The sequence below is a fragment of the Lactuca serriola genome, chromosome 2 (assembly GCF_051521515.1).
Source record: "Lactuca serriola cultivar US96UC23 chromosome 2, Lser_US96UC23_V15, whole genome shotgun sequence".
In the NCBI taxonomy this organism is placed as follows: Eukaryota; Viridiplantae; Streptophyta; class Magnoliopsida; order Asterales; family Asteraceae; genus Lactuca; species Lactuca serriola.
Window position 1 is genome coordinate 10,376,198 of NC_136409.1, and position 18,577 is coordinate 10,394,774.

General features: G+C 32.8%; 1 protein-coding gene across 1 annotated transcript; it reads right to left on the reverse strand.

The window, feature by feature from the left end:
• Positions 1–343: 343 nt before the first annotated feature.
• LOC145089016 (uncharacterized) lies at positions 344–15,433 on the reverse strand. The gene is made up of 8 exons (XM_079027521.1): positions 13,778–15,433; positions 13,000–13,730; positions 12,331–12,867; positions 4,303–4,473; positions 3,824–4,207; positions 1,737–2,417; positions 487–1,320; positions 344–361 (listed from the first exon to the last, which is right to left on the reverse strand). Exons 1-8 carry the CDS (start codon positions 15,246–15,248, stop codon positions 344–346), a joined length of 4,827 nt encoding a protein of 1,608 aa, XP_078883647.1. The 5' UTR covers positions 15,249–15,433.
• Positions 15,434–18,577: the final 3,144 nt, after the last annotated feature.

Sequence of the window (18,577 nt, forward strand, 5' to 3'; positions counted from 1 at the left end):
GATACCAATGAATTTGATATATTAAAATCAACATCCTCAACCAACAAACATAGATAAGTGAGTAGCTTGCTATTTGATTCATATATTTTCCCAACATCTTCATAGCATCCATGTTCTTCTTAATTTAATGCCCTTCATATGATGAACAATTCTTTCCTTGAATATTCTTCCCGACATATAGTCCTTTGGTCATCAACATTCAACCAAACAATCAATGGGGTATTAGAACATTCACATCATCATGAAGAATACATCCAAAAAGTATGAACTAAAACGCCATTAATTAATAGGCAACCAGGAAACATGAAAACATAATTTACCTTCAATATTTACTTCACATTAATCAGTCTTTTTTGAAATCCTGCATAAAGTACATAAATATACAGTTGAAATATAGGTTGTGGCTTTTGACAATAACAAAAAAACTTACATGAAACTTTCCAAATGTAGTTTAAGAATTATTAAAGCAACAAAGATCTAGTTTACCTGTTGTTTGATCTTTATAAGAGAATTGATGTCTTCCCCTGCATAAAACGAGCCAAAACTTGTTTCAATTTCTTTTAGCTGTGGAGTAGCAGAATTTCCCTTGGTGAAAGTTGTTATTGCTGGGCAACTTCTGATTATTAAAGTATCCAATAATGGGAATGAAAATTTCTCCTTCCCCAAGCTAAAACCCTTGAGACATTTAAGGTTGTAAAGTTCTAGGAACTTTAGACAAGGTAACACAAGTATCTCCGTATTCTCCTTGCCATCAGATTCTTTCTCTATGTCTTCATCTACAGAAACATCTGCATCCTTAACAATCACGACCTCCATCTGACTGCAGTTCCATATGTGTAGCTCTTGGAGTTGCAATAGACTACCAACCATGGAACTAGTAAATACATGTTCTAACCTTTTACAGTCATAAATATGAACTCTTGTTAGGTTTGGAAACTGAAATACTGTCCACTGATTGCTCTTCCATATATACCTCAGACCATCTAGATCATCTAACTTCATTTCTCTGAGGTTTGGAAGATTGACAATAGTAGTAGTAGTAATTTGTGACGATTCATCAAAACCACTTCCATGTCCACTACTACTATTACTATTTTTATTTCTCCCTGCTTCTTCCAATGCAGTTTCAAATACCACCACCACCTTAGAACATCTCTCAACATGAATCTTTTCCAGCTTTTGCAGTTGCAACAACTCACTGGATGGAATAATCTTTTTAACAACAGAATTATGTTTCACACCTAATTCGATCAAGTTATGAAAAGGCCAAGGCATCCCATCTGAAGTAGCAGGGTACGAGTTTGAACTCAGGGATGGGGTCTGCAAGCCCAATAAAGAAAACATCAGCCAGAGGCATATATGTGTCAAACAAAAACATTTGAAATGTCATATATATATATATATATATATATATATATATATATATATATATATATATATATATATATATATATATATATATATATATAGTACTAATTTTAATAAAATGCAAGAGACTATAATGTCTAATCACGATGATACTTATAAGTCCAACCAAAGATTATCTATATGGTTACTATTTTGGATCTAATAAAGAAAGTTATATTGGACGCTTTTCCCTTTTTCAAATGGAAAAAGTTTGATTCCAAGTGACAACATAAACTTAGACTGAAACTAGTGTGAATGTGTTTTAAGTAAATTTACTTGGGATGATATCTTTCTTAATTAGATGATACCAATTAAAGAAATATATATACCTGATGAAAGTTAAGGCCAGATTCTTGATCAAGAGTATGTCTGCCTAATCCTGTGTGCATATACTTGAGTTGGGGAGCTGTGGACCCACCAGGTGCAAACACTCTCATTTGGGGGCATTTCTTGATGGTAACCTTCTCCAATGAAGGGAATCCGAACTCGTTCATCCCCAAGAAGAAACACTCCAGCTCTGGTAGATAACTTAGTTCAGTGGACTTTAGACGGGGAAAGACCACAACCTTCTTAGAAGAAGATGATGATGATGATGATGATGATGATGATGCATCTTCTTCCTTCTTCACAATCACTTTCATTCCATAGCAACCCTTAATCGTTAACTCTTGGAGCTGTCTCAGGCTTTCAAGTGCAGAGAATGTGAATATATGTTCCAAACCCCCACAATTTCCAATACTTAATATCTTTAGATTGGGAAGCATAATAACATTGTTATTTACTCTTGGAATTCCTTCCTCACAATCACTCTTGTTGATGTTGCTCATCCCTAATTGAGTTTCAAATACCTCCTTCATCCCATGACAAGACCATATTCTCAGCACTTGAAGCTTTTGCATTTGTCCTGCTGCATAACATGGAATCACAATTGACAATGCATGGCAGTTTTGTATACTTATATCTCTAGAGTATTGGCATAAGCTCCAAGAAACAACACCTGCTTCAGTCAACTGCAACACACATAGAAAAGTTTAATGTAAAACTAAACTATAGACACAACCTTTGTATAAGAAATTTAATTCAAAATCTAGGTTTTTTATTATACTAAATAACATGACTACTCTCCACATCAAAAATGTAGTTTTGGTTTTTTTTTTTTTTTTTTTTTTTTTTTTAATAATTAATGTCAGGATTTATTGAAGAGACAATAAAAGATATACTAGTATACAAACTAAAATATAGGTATGCAAATTCAATGAAATCAAAAAAGCATATGTTTACAAAAAATGATTAAAAAAAATTAGTTTTGGGTAATATCATAAATTATTGAATTCTATCCTACAACGCCTATTTAGATTAGAGCACATATATATGACCGGGTAAGTTTCTGACTCTTACATCATTACTGTAGTTTACAACAGGTTAACAATTATGTGTTACATGCATGGCCCTCACTTTTTTTTTATTTTTATTTATTTATTTTAGAACGGCAAATCTACACTACTCCTAAACTACTCTTAATACTACCTATGTCTCCAATGAGACTTGAACCGTCAATCTCTAGGAGGGAGGGCAACAACCAGTACCGTTGGGCTAGAAGCCCTTTGGTGGCCCTCACATTTTAATGACTAGCCTTTAGTCGTACGAGCTGTAACCATTAAATTGGTTATAATGTGAGAACTAAATGATGTTTTCATGATGTGATGAATTGGTCATAATGTGTTAATGACTAACCTTTGTCTTTCAAGATTTGGTTCGATTCTTGTCATTATTGTATTTAGCATCCGGTATGAAAAAGTTACTTGTTTGTTTTTAAGTTCTTTTAGTTTAAATACATCTACAATTAATGCAGGATTTGTGGGTTTAGCACTTTGATCATAGACATGCTAGGATTTGTGGTCAACTTGTCATCCATGCTGACAGTGTAGTATGTACAATGCTGGGATTAGTGGAATTAACCCCAAGACACAGATTTTTGTTGACTTAACTTTGTGTGTTTTTTTCTGTATGTTGAAATAATGATGGCTAATTTACTTTGTGGTTTGTAATGGTTTATGGTTGGCTTATTTACTTTGTGAAATTTCATTTTAAAAACTATTACCTGTTTGGGTAATACCTTTTGTTGTTGAAAAATAAATTTGATTGTTTACAGATTATATATATAACATATTATCTGTCATGGCATGGCATTTATCCTTTAGGTAATTATTATCTTAGTATAGTACTATAGTATGTATAAAAGGCATTATTATGTATATCAAGACTTGAAAATATAACTGGTTGGAATTATAACTATAAAAGGAAATATTGTCCAAAATAAACACAATTATGAAAATGGAAAAATAATCTCAGATGCTTGGTTACATAAACAACAGAGGATTTCACATAATGGCAAACCTAATATGTACAAACGTACCTCAAATTGATCGGTAGTTGCAGTGGTATTGTTGAAAGATATTTCATTGCTCCCTTCCTTGGCACCACCTCCACCAATACACTTCATATTGTCCAGTTCATTTAGATAGAGACTATCAAGATGAGGGAACAAGATGGTCCTTGTGTGGGTAGATGTAAATGTAGTTGTTTCTTCATCCTCATCGTCTCTGTCTGAAACAACCTCTTCAATATCATCACAAAACTCTATATGGACTTTCTTTAGGTTGGAAAAAAGTTCTGCCATGAGAGGCGAAAACAAGTTCTTAATGCTTCTGCAAAACATAATAGTTATGGTTGTGAGGTTGTGGAATGGGGATTCTGATTGTTGTTTTGGAAGAGTGAAGAATTTATTCCAGTTGCTGCACTTCCACACATGACTCATGTTGCCCATAAAACGTAGATCCAAATGCTGGAGGTTGGGAAGTATAATAGGCTGTTGTTGGTATGGTAACTTGTTACCAATTCTCTACTTGTTGGACTCTCACTCTCTATCTCAAACACCACCTCCACTCCTTCATAATTATCCAATGTAAGCATACGGAGGTTATGAAAAGAGTGTAGGAGACCAGATGGGAATACAACACTAGAAATATTAGTATCAGTGACTTCTTGTAATGTCTCTTCCTGACTCTGCACACATATATCCCAACAAGAAATGTAATTACTAACGAGAGTACTGAATTGTTTTAATGATTTATAATTCCACACCCATTCACAATTCTCTCTTATAATTTTGGATTTGAATAATATTGTTCTGATTTTAGGCATTTTTTCAAGAAACATTTGCAAATTATTGAAATTGTCAACAGATTAAAAATAGTTGGACCTTTCACCTTCAAATAAATCATTAGAAGATGTTATAGGCTCCTATGCAACAGTAAAATATAGTTCAATTAAGATGTGGATTATTTTCAAACAAGAGATGGAGTTTAGCTTAAAATTGAGTTAATAATCAACAGTAGTTAATTAGAGATTTAAAGGGTTAATATAACTAAATTTATCTGTCCATCTAAGTCACCAAACTATTTCCATGCTTTTTTAAGTATCGCCCTTTTCGATTGGTTAACAATAAGAATCTCATGACATTGGTTTCTCTTACTAAAGAAAACAGAGCATCAAGTTGTTCAATTAAAATACAATAGAGTTATAATTGCAAAATTGTCCATATATTTTTATTATTTTTACTTTTTTTTTTTTAAATCAGAATATTTTTAGATTATAAGACTTAAGCATCATAAACATTTTGAATCATAACCATTACAATATTATTATTTTTTTTCAAAAACTTGCAAACTTGTAAAATTGTATAAAAACTTTTATATAAAAAACCTTTAAAAGAATTTCAAATTTAGACAAAAAAAATTATATATCTTAAATTTTATAAAAACTTAGATTTTTTTTAAAAGCTACCTTTTAACAACAATATTTTTTAAAAGTTCTTTTGTCAACAAACTAAAATAGAAAAATGGATAACTTTACTTTAAATTCGGAGATTAAAAAAAAGTTTTTTTTTTTATCAGTGTAGTAAAAATCAGCGTAGGCGGCCCCTTACTGTCTACGATTAATGCTAGTTGGTCGAGTTAGACAGAGTTGATCTTGGGCCACTGTAAGCGGCCCTAGGCAGTCTAAGCCAGTAAAAAAGTCAGACGTTCAAAATTTTTAAAAAACACAATCCCCGATTAGTAAAATTTATGATATTGGGTGACTAAATTATGATGATTGATGACTAAAACTATTAAAATGATCCCCAATTAGCTTAAAAACTATTATATATGATAATTTAAATATTTAGACGACCGGATATGCCAAACTTTTATGGTTATTTTACTTATTTTGTTAGGATATAGCTAATATTTTTTTAAATACATTCTATTACAATTAAGTGTCTTAGCCTAGACGCCGATAAATCCCCGTCTAGCCCGATTAGTCCCTTAACACCAGTCGACCGCCCAACCACTGCCTAATGACTTTTACAACATTGTATTTTATAAAACTAAAATTTTTAAACTAAGGTGTGAGCACTTAAACTATTTTTTTTTAAAAATTATTTTTGCAAACTTAGAGATTTTTTACAAATCAAAAGTATTTTTAATTTTTTTCATGATCATACTCATTTAATAGTGAATAAAGATTTAATAACTTTATTTTTTTTTTCTTTTTAACTTTTTTTTACAAAAAAAATAAGATATTTCCAAAAAGGAAGTGAGTGGAAAAAAATATAAAACATCATGCAACCAAACACCGACACGTGGAAGGTTCAATTAAGAAAAAAAAGTTGAGAAATGAGAAAGATCATATTCATATATGAATACTTTATATTCATATATGAATATAAAAGTGATATTATCACTTTCTGAACCTTTTTATTTTCTCAATTGAATATATATATATATATATATATATATATATATATATATATATATATATATATATATATATAGCAATGACGGATTTTACAAAGTTGTTTGTGGTAGAAACGGACGCCTGATGGGTAGCTGGATTGGGCGTCATGCTAACATAAGACAACCATCTTATCGCCTTTTATAGACAAGTATCAGGGGAGTAAAATAGACTCAAGTCTATATATGAGAATGAACTAATCACAATCGTGTAATCAATTAGTCTCCTTCATCCCCTACCGATTCCGAGAAGAGATATCCATGGACTTCATTGAAGGACTTCCTTAATCTCAAGGGTTCGATACTATTCTTTTGGTGGTCGACCATCTAACAAAATATGGCCACTTCTTAGCATTGAAACACTCGTTCACAACCATTTTACTTACAACCATATTTGTGAAAAAAGTTGTACGTCTTCTTGGGTTCCCTTCATCTATCGTTTCTGATAGAGATAAGGTATTTATGAGGTTGTTTTGACATGAATTGTTCCGAGTCCAAGGTACGAGCATGTGACGTAGTAGAGACTACCATCCGCCAGTGGATGGACAGAGTGTAACGCCCGCAGATTCAGGCTAGTCAATTTAGAGACAATAAGCGTCAAAAATGAGTTTTTAACAGAAGATTATTTATAGTAAATAGTCTTAACCAATTTATAGTATATGTCACAAGGATTCCATACATATAAAGAACGCTGGAATCTGAATTATAATGAAGTCGTTATGATCCGTCGAAGTTTCGCGACTAAATCGACATGACGCTGCGTATCGTAAAACATGAGTTTGCAATAAAATACTTTTTAGCCTTAGCAATCTAAATGAAAGTCGTAGTATATGTTAAACCGATAATAAAATATGATTTTTCTATGATTTAGCGTAGCAGTACCAGTCTGTAAATCGAGTTTTAGATCGATCGATTTTTAGCCGACACAACCTAAATGAAAATTGAAGATATCATTAATAGGAGATCAACGATATAAAGACAGTCGAAAACGGACGTTGGATGACAAAGTTATGGATTTTTAACGGACTTTAACTGTCTAATCCTGTTAAAATATAACTTTAAAAATAAATCAAAATTAGCCGATAGATTCTAAACAGAACTTGAAGATCCCCTTGATACCTACACATGGATATAAAGAACGTAAAAAACAGAGCTCGTATGAGAAATTTACGGATTTTAGAAGATTATTACTTTTTTAGAGTAACCAACGAGTAATATGTGGCAAGATCTGGGACGTCCCTTCCTACCCACGGCTTGGAACGAGATTGTGACACCGGACGGAGTACACCTAGCGTAACTCGAAGTATGCCTAGCGTACTACTGTTTTGGCCATTACACCCAGTGTACCAATGCGTACGCCCAACGTTCGCGGCTGCTTGCAGCCTAAAAATAGAAGACGTTTTCACTCATTTTTCTCACGTATTCTCATCCAACTCTCTCCTAAACATACCCAAACCTTCTATTCTTCCCCCTAGAACCTCCTATGTGTTAGAAGCGAGTCCCGGAGCACCGGAAAGCCCCGAGAAGAAGAGCTTTCAGCTCAGAAGTTCTGCCATGCAGAGCTCGGCCTCGCTAAACTCCTTTGTAAGTGAGTTATGCTTACCCTTCTTTAAGTATAACTTATGTTTAACTTCATTATCTTTATTATCAACCTATAAACAAGATTTATAAGTGATTCCAAGTCGTTATATTGATTGATCTACTTACGGGGATGATGTTTAGGTTGTGATTTAGTAAGGTGTTTAAAGTGAGATTTCCAAATAGTATACTTCGTATACCAAACGAACCGTACCTCCGATATGATCCTACATGGTTGTTCCTTACTTGATAGATTATAAAAAGTAGACTTTGATTTAATGATGAATCTAGACTAATAATTAGTCACAATAAATATTAGACTAAAAATTTAGCACTAATAATGTTAGGTTTCATGGAAGGAAAAGACGATTGTTAGAAGCGAAGCGCTGTCCGAATTTCAAGTTGTCACTTTAACAAGTGAGTGCATAGTCCCTTTCATGAAAATGATTTTAATACAAGTATTAATAAAGGTATTAAATATATGTTGAAAGTTTATATGTGAGTTATATGGTTATTATCTGGAAATATGTGCTATATGTATATTTGATGATATACGTTATGCGAACCAGACATGGTTCTATCTATTTACATGATAATAATAATAGAAGTATTTTAAATGAGAAGAAAAATGTATGTTAATACTTAATACTCTATATAAAATATTACACCAAATTATGATAGTGTTGCCGAAACAAAGTTAGTATTGAAAGTTGATTATAAGCATTGTAGGCTTGCTTAGTAATGAAATAGTAGGATTTCCTAATAATGAAACAAGACTTAAAAGAGATTCTTAGTTTAATTAAGTTTGGATATTGGGTAGTATCTTATTAAGGGTACGTGTGTGATCGGAATAGAGAGTAGAAACTCTGTTCGAGGAGATTGATGATCGATGGAGTATGTCCTACGTACAAAAGTACTTTCTAAGTACCAAGTCTTTTTTCAAAGCTCTGTATTTCAGGTGCTACTTGTACCGAGGTATTATTATGTTATGGGTTACGAGTGCTAATCATACTAGGGTACTATAATGTGCCAGAAGTACTATCATTATAAAGTCCTTTTTTGGCACTATTGCTTGTCGGGGTACATGAGCGTATGGGAGTACTTTATTAGTATTTCCCCATACATTTTATTTTAAAGAGCTTTGGAGTCATCATTTCTTTTATGAAGTGTTTGGACGAGCTTCATGTGGCAGCGTTTCCTTTCACGAAGTAATTGAGGGAACTTCGTAGACTGTCTAATAGAGTGTGCCAATAATAGACCACTACCAGGTATGTCTATCTGATGTTGTATTTCCGGATAGGGTGAGTATGGGGGTAAAATACCTCACGGTGTTAGACCACTACTAGGGATAATTATCTAGATAACCACCCCTAACTCAATTGCCTTATTATCTATTGAATGGAGGTTCATGGTGAAACTTATTCCATTCCCCTCATTTGTTAATCCTCGTTTGCTACCATGGAATTTCCGAAGCAGCTTATCAGTTTGTTGTTCATATTGATCCTTTAGGCTAGATCTTGTAAGATCGTTGTATAGGATCAATACGTGGGAATCGATGGGAATGGATAAACTGTTTTAGAGATATGATATATTTGTGTTAATGACAATAGTTGGATTTGCAGGTTTGAGATATACGTTATTATCACATTGTGGGATTGAAATCCCTATGTACTCACCAGGTTTCCCAACTTGACCCACTTACATTATGCTGAGAAATTCAAGGAGTATTAAGCCACTAGTTTAATTAATGTAAGGCTTGTAATATTTCATTATGTTTATGTTTTTGTATTAACAATGACATACCAATATTTTAATATAAATAAAATATATTTCTTCGGAAATGCTTTGATAATATCATTATCATGTTTTCTGGGAACAAATTCCGCAATATTATTCTTCGAAAAAGGATACTTTGATTTTTAAATAAGCATAAACAAATTGGTCTTTTCTAGCCGTGAAATTGAGGATGTGACACAGACGAAAACTGTCAACAAGGCCGTGGAACTATACCTTTGCTGCTTTATTCAAGGAAACCTAATAACTTGGTTCAAATGGTTGTCATGGGCAGAATTTTGGCACAACATGACCTTTCATACTCATAGAAAATGAAGACAAGTGTTACTAAGAAGCAGAAATAAGTGGACTTTTTAGAAGGAGATTGGTTGTACTTGAAACTACAATTGTAGAGGCAACTATCAATGACCATTTAAAAAATTAGTTGCTCATTTTTGTTGGGTTTTTATCACCAAAAGGATATGTGATGTGGCTTATAAGTTACAAATTATTGAACACAACTAAGATTATATAGGTATTTCAGTTACGAAAGGCCATTGGCAACCAAGTGATAGCTCCTTTGTGCACTATAGAGTTCCAACTAAAATTGGAGTTGAATACTCCATTAGGGGTGAGTAATATGTTGGCATTTGACTCTGAGGTTTTGGTTAAATGGGAATGCATTCTCGACTTCAACTCCACTTGGGAAGATTTGGATAACATTCATGGTATATTTCCTGAATTTGACCTTGAGGACAAGGTTGGGGTGGGGTAATGTCATGAACCCACTAATACAATTTATTACATATAAAAGAAGTGAGAGCAAGACATAACCATTAGAATATAGGACCACAACAAACCACTTGAACACGACAAAAAAATTTGGATAACATTCATGGTAATTTTCTCGAATTTGACCTTGAACACAAGGTCAATCTTTAGGGTAGGTTAATGCCATGCACCCATTGCTATAATTTAATAATTTATTACGTACAAAAGAAGAAAGAACAAAACAAGGTCATTAGAAGATGGGAACACACCGGACCATTTGAACACTACAAACCAATTAATGGACCACTGGTATTTTAGGAATTAATCATAAGTTGTTATTGTTGTCGGGGTATTTAAGGTAGTGGGGAGGTATGTATGAGGTATTGCATAATTTGGTCTGATTGTCTTATAGGACACCCTTATCTTCTCTAATTGCTATCATTCTATCCTTGTCTTTACATTTCAATCAAGAAAACTTTTGAATCCATTGTTGGTGTGTGAGGTTTCTCTATTATCGTTTTGAATCTATAACATCAACAGATTAAAAATAGTTGGATTTTCACCTTCAAATAATTTATTAAAGATGTTACAGGCTCCTATGCAACAAGAAAATATATTTTATTTAAGATGTGGATTATTTTCAAATAAGAGATGGAGTTGACTTGAAATTGAGCTAACAAGTAACACTAGTCAATTAAAGGGTTAAGTTTACTAAATTTATCTTCCCATCCAAGTCATTGAACTGTTTCAGTAGAGTAAACAATAGTCCCTATGCGTTTAAGCTATTGCCCTTTTTGATCAGTTAAGAATAAGAAGCTAACATTGGTACCCCTTATTAAAATTTCTAGAAAAAAAGGATGAATGGACTCGATCTTGGACATCACAACCAAAAAGCAATAGAGTAAACTGTAAAAATGCTAACTATGATTAGCTTTTTTAAAGGTGGTCCTTGTTCCTAAAAATTGAAACAAAAAAAGACATCCTTATGACAAGGTTTCATTGTGGTTTTGGTTTGTGAGACTTTCATCATTAAAAGAGGACCGTTAAATATGTATAAAATAATCATTTACCCCTTGCATGGTTTATATAAATGAAAATGGGCGCACCATAAACCATCTCATTTCCCCACGGTCAGATGCCCCAAGCCACCTCCTCTATAAATCAAACCACTTCCACCCCACATCCTATGGAACCGATAGTATCCACCAACAATCCACTCGCCACCTTCCTTTTCTTATCTCCACAAGAAATGGGAAGAAAAAAACAATTGGAACAAATATGAGCAAGACATCAAAAGAAAATTTAAAATCAAGATGCGTTTGTGTCTTTGAAATCCGCTCTCCCTTCCATATTAATCTACCAGACCCAAGACCCACCTAGATCATTTTTTTTCAAGCTAGTCTCTCTATAATGTAGATTTTTTTTTTATCAATTTTGAAGAAGAAAATCATTCAACTTCCTATCAAGATCAAGAAAAAAGATGAAAGGAATTTATATAAGCACTTTAACTTCAACTCTCATCTATCTAATTATGTTGGTCAAGTTTTAAGCTGAATCGATTCAAAACTTGAGTTGTTGGTGATATTTGGTCCAAATCATGTTTAGAAAAAAAATTGTTTGTATTAAATGTCAAGTCCTTTTATTTTAAATTATTTCGGGTTGTGGGATTTTTTAGTTGATGTTTTTAGTTAATAATTTATTAAATTTGTTATTTTTTACTAAAAAGTAATTAGTGACATTTATAATGATTTATCAACTAAAGTTAGGTGACGAAAAATTAGTCACATTTATACATGATCTCTAATAAAAAAACATGTTTGTAGTCATTTTATAAATAAAAAAGTTGGTCACTCTTATACATGACTTGTATTTTTACATTAAGTCAAGAAATGGTTTGTCCCTTTTTTATTCAAAAAGCAGGAGCTTAATTATTAATTAAGTAAGAAAGTGAAATTGAAATCCATACCTGCTCTTGCTCTTGGATATTCTCTTCCGATTCGTCATTTCCTGTGTTTTCTCCGAAGTTTTCTATTGAAATCACCAAAAGTGCCCCCAGATCCAAATTGGTGGCGGTAGGTGTGAAAACATTTCTAAAACTTTCACATCCTTGAATGCTTATGCTTTCAATAGCTTGAAAGCCACACACAAGGGGATGAGAGTTATCTGCACCTTTTATCCTCCACACCTCTCTTAGCTTCTCAGAATTCTCCACTTTGATGCTTCTTAAGTTGCTGCTATTGTTTTCTTCTCCAATTGCACCAGCACAATCCAAGTTGATGTTGAATAACAATTCAATGGAAGCACAGTTCTCGATTTTAAGCTCTTCAAGATTACGCAACGTAAACAAGGGATTGCACGGAAATAGAGTCACAAGCTTATCACAATTTCTCACATCAATCTCTCTCAATTTAACTTCCTCACTCGTACTAAATTCACAAGGCCATATCTCCTTCAGATTCCACATACTACTAACATGCAGTTTCTCTAACTTGGGAATCAGAACCTGCATGATAATCATTTAGTAAGAGTCCCATCTAACAATAATACCCCATACAATCAAATTACAATATATTTTGAAAAATTTAACTGAAAAGATCCTTTGAAATATATTAGCATTAAAAATATATATATTTACCTCTTCCTTCAACAAACTAGATGTTTCGGACTTTTTCACGGGATATATGCTTGTGAAACCTGGAATGCCGTCAAGTTTCAACTCCATGAGTTGTGGTAGCTCAATTATTTTGACATGATCGCACAAACCTGATAGCTTTGGTAGCCCACACAAAGATAAAAACTTCAGCTTGGGGAACGTAATTGTCTCTTCTTCACTACCCCCGGTACATCTGACTTCTTCCATATTATGACATTCATAAACTTCAAGATGCTCAAGCTTTTTTAAAGTTCTTGCAACACCAGGTGTAAAGAGGTGTTTCAACTCTGCACACTCTGAAACGACAAGGACTCTTAAATTGTAGAATGTAGAGGACTGAAGAGGTTGTGAGGAGGACTTAACCTCAACATCTTCAAGATCGTTCATATCTCCCACACTTAAACATAGTACCTCTGTTTTCTTAAACAACATGTTCATTCGAGATTCTAATAATTCACCTTTGTCAATAACCAACTGCAATGTGTTTTCATACGAGTGCCTGCTCTTTATGGAATCTCCATATAAATAGCGCCCCACTGAGATCTGGAATCTTTGGAGCTTCTCAAATGACGTATTCTTCGGTTGAACACTGTTATCACAGAACTCAAGTTCTAATGCAGAAAGATCTTTTGAACGCTCTGCCATCTCATTGCAGTTATCATCTGTGAGACTAATCGCCTTTCGATCTCGATCAACCACTCTCATATAGAGCTCTTCAAGTTTAACCAATTTTTTAAGACACCATTATCTATACAAATACCATAACAATTTGACAAATCCAGTAGCCTTAGCTTCTTCAAATTTCCGATTATGGAGGGTAACCGGTCAATGTCAGAATCAGCAAAGCTGAGCACTTCTGGACTCGACAAATTTCCAATACAAGAGCAATCAAACATCCTTAAGGAGCATTGATGGAGATGAAACACTCGAAGGTTGGCGAAGTATTCAGGGTATGAAGGAAGCAATGGATATTTCATTTTATCATAGGATATAACCTGGAGCTTTCCCATTTCTTTATAAAAGTCTTGGGGGAACCTCAACGACTTATCTCCATCTATAAGTTTCAAAATGGTTAGGTTTGGAAATTTGAGTTCTCTAGAAAATTCGGACATACTCTTGCATGTTAATGAAAGTCTTTTACAAGAGTCATTTGTATCATCCTCATGAAACTCTAGTGTATTACCATGGTTGACGATTGAAGCATGCCCCACTTCATAATACATACCTAAAACAAAAGAACGGACCAAATCGTGCATCTTGACGCATCTAACATCATCACTTTCAAGCAACAAATTTGTATGGATGAGCCGCTCAATGCATGTGTTGAGTCTGATTCTTGCTTCTCCTATGGTATACACTTTTTTAAAGAATTTCAATCCCCATCCATACTTCACCAACTCCTCAGTAGGAATATTGAAATCATCCGGAAACAATCCACAAAGCAAAAAAGTGGATTCAGTCTCCTCATCTTGGAGGTTGTCGTAGCTCGTTTTAAAAACTTTAGACGCAACATTGTCAATGTCATGGTGCTCTAAACGAGACAATGCATCCTTTCTTTTATCTCTCAGAGTACACGCCATGGTTTTGATGGCAATGGGTAGTCCGCAACACTTCCTTACAATATCTTCTCCTATCTTATGGAGCTCATGATCAGATGTTTCTACAAACTGCCAGAATAATCTTTGTGCTTCTGAATCTATTAGAAGTCCCACATGGAGAATCAAATTACCTTCAACCCCCATCATAGTGCAAACATGTCTGTCTCGTGATGTTAACAGGACCTTGAAGTCGACACCTTGATTTGGCAAAGGACTTAAACCAATATCTTCGAGATCAACAGTCTGCCATACATCATCCAATACTATGAGGAACTTATTCTTACCTCCATCTGATTTGGCCTTGAACCCTCGACGAAGCTTATCAGCTCTTACCGACTTATTTTTTTCGCCGAGGTCTACATTAAGGTAATATGCTATAGTTTCCTGAATGGAAATAGGGTCTGTCTTTTCCCCTATCACCACCTCAATAATAAAGTTAAACATTTTCTTTTCTTCGGCAACCTTCTTCAGCCTTTGCATCATTGTGGTCTTCCCTACTCCGCCCATCCCACATAAGGCTATCATGTGGGCTTTGTGGTTCACTCCGAGTGCTTTGAGTGTTTCTGTAAAAGTAACCTCTCTTGATTGGAAGTCATTGTGTTCGGATGAGGGTGTCGAGGTGGATGCCTTCATGGAATCAACCCTTCCCGGAGGAATTCAATGATCAACCTAGTTGATCTCTTTGTATCGTCTCATGACACTGTCGATCTCCTCATTTATCTCAAAGGCATTCCTTCCTGCCCTGTATCTAATCTTTAGATTAAAACAATTGCCAGTGTTACGAGAAACATTTTCCACTTTTGCGTTGATCTTTCCTACATCACCCAACCAACCCCCGACTTGGACAGGAACCTCAAGATTGTTGCTAATGTTCTGCCTCATTTTCTCCTCAACACCGTCTTTTACAGCATTTAATTCCGTCATTTTGATAACCATGTCCCTCATATATATTGGGCATAAAATGAGGTAGCGTAGGTATCTATTAATGGGAACCATGAGGATCGGAACAACCTCTCTCATGATTTCATTAGCAGTTTCCATCGTTGGATATTCTTTTGATAGCACCTGCATAGTAGCCAACAATTGATCAGACACATCTCAATGGAAACTAATAACGGAAGAGCAATTGAATGTACCCTAAATTCATTGCATTGAGTAAGGACCAATGATCAAAAAGTTTTATCTCATAATTAATCTGAAATGAACTTAAAGATAAAGTTTTAAGAATTTGAAGGACCATGATAGTAATAGAAATCAACAAAAATCTTGCTAGAAGTTAGTGATATTTCTTATTCACAAAAAAAAAAAAAAAAAAAAAGAAATCAACAAAATGGTTTTTGATTGATTAATTATAAGAATATCAAAATATGATGATTTTAAAGATGGTGATATAGCAATTACATGCATCATTGATTCATTTCATTAGATGATGTAATGTGTAGAAAACACATTTAGTAAATCAAAATATGAATTTTAGAATATATCAACTTTGTGCCAACATTAAAGAAATTTTATATTATTATTCTTAATGTTTTGGAACATGAGGATTGTAAAAAAAATAATTGGGAAGAATTGTAAAAAAGGATTCAACAATGATCACCACGAATTAGTTTTCTTTATGTACCATAAATAAGAGTTTTAGAGGGATTGAAAACAAAAACTAGAACTCAAAACCTTATTGTATGTCACCTAGAAAATTTAAATCTTTGCACTATTAACAAAATTGGCCCTTGAACTTATTATTTAATGTCATATTCTTCAATTTTACACTTATAATTAAGTTTAGATAACTCTATTATTATAAATCCTCGTGATTTGCAACCACATCTAAATTTTTGTTAAGAGATTTAACCTTTTGCTAAGAAACATGCATGTAACTAAAAAGAATTAATCAAAGATGAAATTGAAAAAAAAATATAATTTTTTTATGACTTTCCTCTATAAATTTGTTAATGTTTTCCTCATTTGTCCTTTACACCCATATTTACTTAAAAAAAAAGTTAATGTAAATGATATGATTTTTAATTTGGTTATTAAAGTTTAATAATCATTAAAAATGACATTTCTTAAACGGTTATATAAGATAATATACTAATAATATTAGACCGGATTGGTCATCACTTTGTCATTGAATTAGAACAAAAACCAACACACTTTTTTCATATTACTTTAAAATAAAGTTTTTTATTTTGTATTATCCAAATCTTCTCTTGATAATTATAAAATCACGGATGAAATTATAAACATGGAAGAAGTTGATTGACATCATTTGTATTTAAAATCTCTCTCCTCATTTGGGAAAATAGGTTTTAATACACACACACTACTTATTTAAAATACTATGAATTGTAAAAGCTAGGATACTTTAGAAATCAGTGCTTTAAATTTATATGTTGATTTTCGGATACGGAAGACCTGCTATAATCCAGCAACAAACTATATCCATCCTCAATTCCTTTAGTCAAGTCAAATTGTATTAGCTTTGGCCCCTAGACTATGATGTAACTGGTAAAAATAGACGTTCTCATAATCTAAAATGAAATTGAAGATAAACTTGTGGCAACTTTAAACATGATGATAGGAACAGAAGTTAAGGGTACTTGCAAAGAATAATATTCAATTTTGTCTCAATTTAGTTTGGTAGTAAATGTTTGAAAATCTTTATAAAAGAAAAAATATATATTGAGTTCGTTATTTTTTATAACTAATTAGCATGACCAATTTGTTATTAGCTTGAGTTTTTCAACTTAGCAGATCAAATAATTCCAAATTAAAATAATTTTGTAGTCATTTCAACATATCTCTCTCATCATCATTTACTACCAATATTATATCTTATGAATCATCGAGTGCGAAAGTCACAATCCAGGTTCAATTTGAAAAACATGCATAAAAAACAATGGATTGCATAGAAAGGAGAGTACCTGGACCTTTGTTTTGTTCTTGCAATCTTCTTCTATGAAAGTCTAAAACTTTTGAGAATAACATACTCAGAAGGGTATTTAAAGTGAGAAAAGCTAAAGCATCAACACGGAAAAAAGCAAAAGCATCAAGAATGTTTTGTATAGATGTTTAGGCGTTGTATCCTTACTTTTTATTTATTTCTGGTCTTTTCATTAGAAATTAAAGGTATATCTTTTATATGAAATTTTGTTTGTCTTATAAATATAAAAAGAATAAAATTTAGTAATTAGAAACTATTAATTAGCCATAAGTAAATGAAAAAGGTTTATTATGTCATTAATTCAATATCAAGCAAAAAAAATTATATATTAGATGTCGTCGTGAAACTATCAATAGAGTATCAAGATTTTAATTAGAGTATCAAGATTTTAATTTTCAAATTTATTACTGAAAAGGTAACAAAGAATTCGTCATTGACGATATAAAATATAACTTGATAACAAAGAATTTATTACTTATAATTCTCTTCACATTGTAACAGTTTTCATCTCACAGAAATAACATGCTATCTTTTTTATTTTTTATTTTTAATGATTTTAATTATGTGACATCCTCAAGCAAAGATAATTTACATATACCAAATTAGCATCCAAACAATACAGCATCAAACATATAATAAGCTTTGGAAAAACGAAATCCAAAACCGAAATCATAAATTTTCTCAATACCGATTCTTTTACGTATTGATTATAATTTTGATTTTATGATCTTTATTTCTTTGGTCACGTTTGTTGACAGCGAAATGGTTTGTTTCTGAGAGTTTGTTGCAGAACTTAAGCTTTTATTTCGGTTAGGAGTTTTGCAATTTGGGGCTAGATCTCTAGTAAATATTTCCAGAAAGATCACGGTGTTTTACATTTCTATTGTTTCTTTTTCCAAGTATTTTATTGTTGGTTAAAAATAATTATTAAACTACATTATCAGAAAAGAAAAAAAGGAAAGTTTGTTAGATGATAAGTAGTTTCCAAATGGCTCCTTTTATACCTCCATTGATGTGT